This window comes from Myotis lucifugus, unplaced genomic scaffold (genome assembly GCF_000147115.1).
Source record: "Myotis lucifugus unplaced genomic scaffold, Myoluc2.0 scaffold_810, whole genome shotgun sequence".
Classification (NCBI taxonomy): domain Eukaryota; kingdom Metazoa; phylum Chordata; class Mammalia; order Chiroptera; family Vespertilionidae; genus Myotis; species Myotis lucifugus.
In genome coordinates, this window is record NW_005871858.1 from 50,954 (window position 1) to 54,661 (window position 3,708).

The window sequence follows — 3,708 nt, forward strand, 5'->3', positions numbered from 1 at the left end:
GGCCTCAGGGAGGGATCTCCCGATGGGAGCCCTCAGGGAAGGGCTTCAAGAGAGAGAAAAGGGAGTGCACCCCAGAGGTGAGAGCCCGCAGTCCCGGCTGCCACTGAACAGGCTGTGCGAGGATGGGTAGGTCACTTTCTGAGCCTCAGTGTCCTTCCTGCGAAATGGGCTCATAACACCACATGTGTTGTGGGACTGCTGAGAAGAGCACGTTACATTACAGACAGAACGCACTAAAGGGCACCGGCTCAGGCGAGCTGTCCGCGTGCGGACACGCCACAGATGCTCTGGTTTGACCATCATTGTGAGAACAGCTGAGGTGGTGCTAGTACCAAGTGCATCAGTGGGCAACCTCCGTGCCCTGCAGATGTGTGTGGAGCATCGGCAGGTGCAGGCACCCTTGCGGTCAGAGATGCAACCCTCACACTGCACACAGCCCCGGAGGTGACCGCCCTGGGTCTGCTCTCCAGCACCGTCAGGGCCCAGCGGAGCACCGTCAGGGCCGAGCGGCCCTGGCCAGGGGCCCGCGCAACATGCTGTCTCTGGTCTGCTTGGCCACTCCCAGAGCTGCTGCGTTGTGGGCAGAGGGTGTGGGCTGGGCTGAGACGCCGCTGGTGGCGGGGACCTTCCTCTCTCAACTTGGGCTCCTCTGTTCTGTTCACAGAGCCCGGCCCCGGGATGGCATGGACCACCATGGACATAGCCATCATGGCAGGTGAGCTGGCCCAGGCCCTCCCAGCGGTCAGGAGGGTCGGAGGCGGCGTCTGCAGGAGAACCAGCTGAGGGTTCGGGCGGGGCATGCTCTTCCTCTCCCAGGGGCTCTGCGTGGAGACTGGAAGAGCCTGGCCCGTTAGAAAGTGCCCAACAGGTGTCCGGTGGTGAGGGAGAGATGAGAGCGGGAGGGCCCCACGGCAGGGTGCGCACAGGGCCCTGGAGTTACGGAGATCAGGGGCTGGACACAGCTACTCCGAGAGGGGTGGGGGGTGCTGGATGGACAGGGCTCCCTGAACTCGCCTCTGTGTCCTCATCTCCCCCCAGTCCATGTCCTGGGCCCACACCCCATCCCTCCATCCTTAAAAAATGTGACCCACTGGGCATGTCTGTGGCCCCAAACCGCTTCAGGAAGGACTGGGCTTGGGCAGTGCAGCCTCCTGTTCCCCCTGAGACTCACACATCTCCCAGCTCGTGAACAGCTCGGGGACTTTGCACCCAGGTAGGAAGACTGAAGGCCCACAGTCCCGGCTGCTTTCAGTTCTATGTAACCTGCCCACTGACCCTGACCCTCCTCCTCCTTGGACAGTGCTGTTGGCATCATGCACAGCAGTGCTGTCCCGCGGGCAGCAGGACGGTTAGGACACTGTTCCTCAGGGGACTTGGGGACAGTTTGCGCCTCTAACATCCCCCGAGGGGCACGAATGAACCTGCCTCTAAGGCCAAGCAGAGGCTTGTTCTGTGGCCTCAAAGCAAATGCCTGACTCACACACCCCGGGGCCCCATTAGCCCTGCTCACCTGTCACCCTGTGGCCCCTGTGACCTGGCTCTGCTGACCAGCCCTCAAACCTCATCTCTCCCCTCCTGACTCCAAATGAGTCCACACCCTGCACTCACGCACCTGTCCCCCAAGATCCCGCCCCTTTAGGCTTTTGCTTGGCCAACCCCTGCTCCCTGCAGGCTCTTCCCAGATCCCACCTCCCAGGGGCTCAGGGGAAGTGGGCAGGGCCTGGAGCAGTGAAACCACACTTCGCCCACGTGTCCCAGAGGCCCCAGCTTACATGGTCCATCCCCTTGGCCTTACCCGCCTCCCTCCCCCCCCCATGGTGCATAGCGGGCAGCCAGCTCCACGGTGTCAGCACCTTCCTGCTTCCAGCACTTTAAGTCCCAGGCCCCAGGAATCCTGGTTTAAAAAAACCGGCAAGTTCTGATCCCCTGAACCGCTCCATTTCAGGCAAACCCACATAGTTAGTTGCTTTACATGAATTACAAACCATGCCCGCAGGTCTGCAAAGTGCCCCGAGGGGACGGGTGGGGAGAGGAGAGAGAGGGGCAACTCAGATGGGCACCGAGGAGGGGTGAGGGCACAGGGGCAGGAGGAAGAGTGGCGGGAATGGGCCAGGCTCTGTCCTGCCAGGACCCCTGTGGCAGGACCTCGTGCTCTGCTCTCAGACAGCTGTGGTTCCCTCCCCTCTGCAGGAGTGATCACCGCCGTGGCCTTCTTCCTGGTCGGCCTGCTCCTGCTCATACTGCACTACATGTACCGGCACAAGGGCACGTACCGCACGCATGAGGACAAGGGCACGGAGTTTGCCGAGAGCGCAGACGCGGCCCTGCAGGGCGACCCGTCGCTCCAGGATGCTGGGGACAGCAGCAGAAAGGAGTACTTTATCTGAGGGCACAGACCTCACCTCCCCCAACGCCTCCTCCTACTCCAGGACTTCACCACCAAGCAGACTTCCAGAGCACCCCCTCGGCCCAAGCCACACGTGTGGCCTGGAACCCTGGGCTGGGGCGAGGGAGGAGAGGAGGAGCCCAGCTGGGGAGGCCCCTCCCAGGGACGGTGACCCCCAGGTGCCAGCCTTTGTCTGCAGGGGAAATTCGGGGTCCTCTGGGCAGTGCAGTTGTCATCGGGGCACGTGTGAGTCCCTGCTGGGTGTGAGCGGGGTGGGGGCTGGGGAAGCAAGAAATGAGTCAGGCTATGCTGACAGGGACGATGGCATCAAATGTCAGTCCTTGACATTTGGGGGAGCAGCAGGTGACTGAGCTGAAGCGCCTTTGTCTTCCATTGATCCACCTCTAAGTGATAGGAAATAAATTTGAAACATAACTGAGCATCCAGAGTCAAACAGCATTAGCATCACTGTCTGGGGAAGAGTAGATGCCACCCAGGGCGGGCTTTTCACCGTGCGCTGCGACCGTGTCCTGTCAGAGCCTGCGTGCTGGTGCGGGTGCACGGGGCTGGGCCACCCACTTCCAGCGGCACTGCCAGCCCCAGCACTGCCAGCCCCAGCACTGACAGGCCCAGCACTGCCAGCCCCAGCACTGCCAGCCCCAGCACTGACAGGCCCAGCACTGCCAGCCCCAGCACTGCCAGCCCCAGCACTGACAGGCCCAGCACTGCCAGCCCCAGCACTGCCAGCCCCAGCACTGCCAGCCCCAGCACTGCCAGCCCCAGCACTGACAGGCCCCGGGTCCTGGGCCCACAGAGGGGGAGGGACCGGTGACCAGCATTCCTCTTCCCAAGGGGCGCCAGCTTCAGAAACAAAGCCGAGGGTGGAATGGTGGCCCCAGCCGCCCTGGCTGACACCCTGTTCTCTGAAGCGGGTTACAGGAAACACAGCCTTAGGCACCGAGTGAACCCGTCCTCCCTGCAGCAGCCGCTGGAGCACAAGCTCCTGGGTTTGGGCCCTGGCTCCCCTTTCCTGGCCCAGGAACTTGGACAGCTTGCTTGACCTCTGGCCTCACCGTTCTTGTCCCTCTAGAAGACATCCCTCCATGGTACCGACTCTCTGGGCTGAGGGCCCTAACACACATGCCACGTGCTCGGTGCTGTGTCCTGGCCCATGCGTGGTACCGGGTGTCTGGTACGTACAGATAAGTTAACAAAAGTGCCTCATTGCACCACTTCTAAATGCTTCCTGAATAATAATCATAACTTACAATGAGTAGCAGGAAAGAAAGATGAACTGCTAACCATCCTCTTTCACAGGAATC

At 61.6% G+C, this 3,708-nt stretch overlaps 1 protein-coding gene across 1 annotated transcript; it reads left to right on the forward strand.

Moving 5' to 3' along the window:
- Positions 1-665: 665 nt before the first annotated feature.
- GYPC (glycophorin C (Gerbich blood group)) lies at positions 666-2,828 on the forward strand. The gene is made up of 2 exons (XM_006106347.3): positions 666-715; positions 2,191-2,828. The coding sequence occupies exons 1-2, from the start codon at positions 679-681 to the stop codon at positions 2,385-2,387; spliced, it is 234 nt and encodes a 77-aa protein (XP_006106409.1). The 5' UTR covers positions 666-678; the 3' UTR covers positions 2,388-2,828.
- The last annotated feature ends 880 nt before the right edge of the window (positions 2,829-3,708 follow it).

Bases quoted from the DNA above. Each gene is read 5' to 3' on its own strand.
- GYPC (XM_006106347.3), top strand. From the start codon at position 679: ATGGCATGGACCACCATGGACATAGCCATCATGGCAG. The intron at 716-2,190 runs GTGAGCTGGCCC...TCCCCTCTGCAG, and splicing joins GGACATAGCCATCATGGCAG to GAGTGATCACCGCCGTGGCC.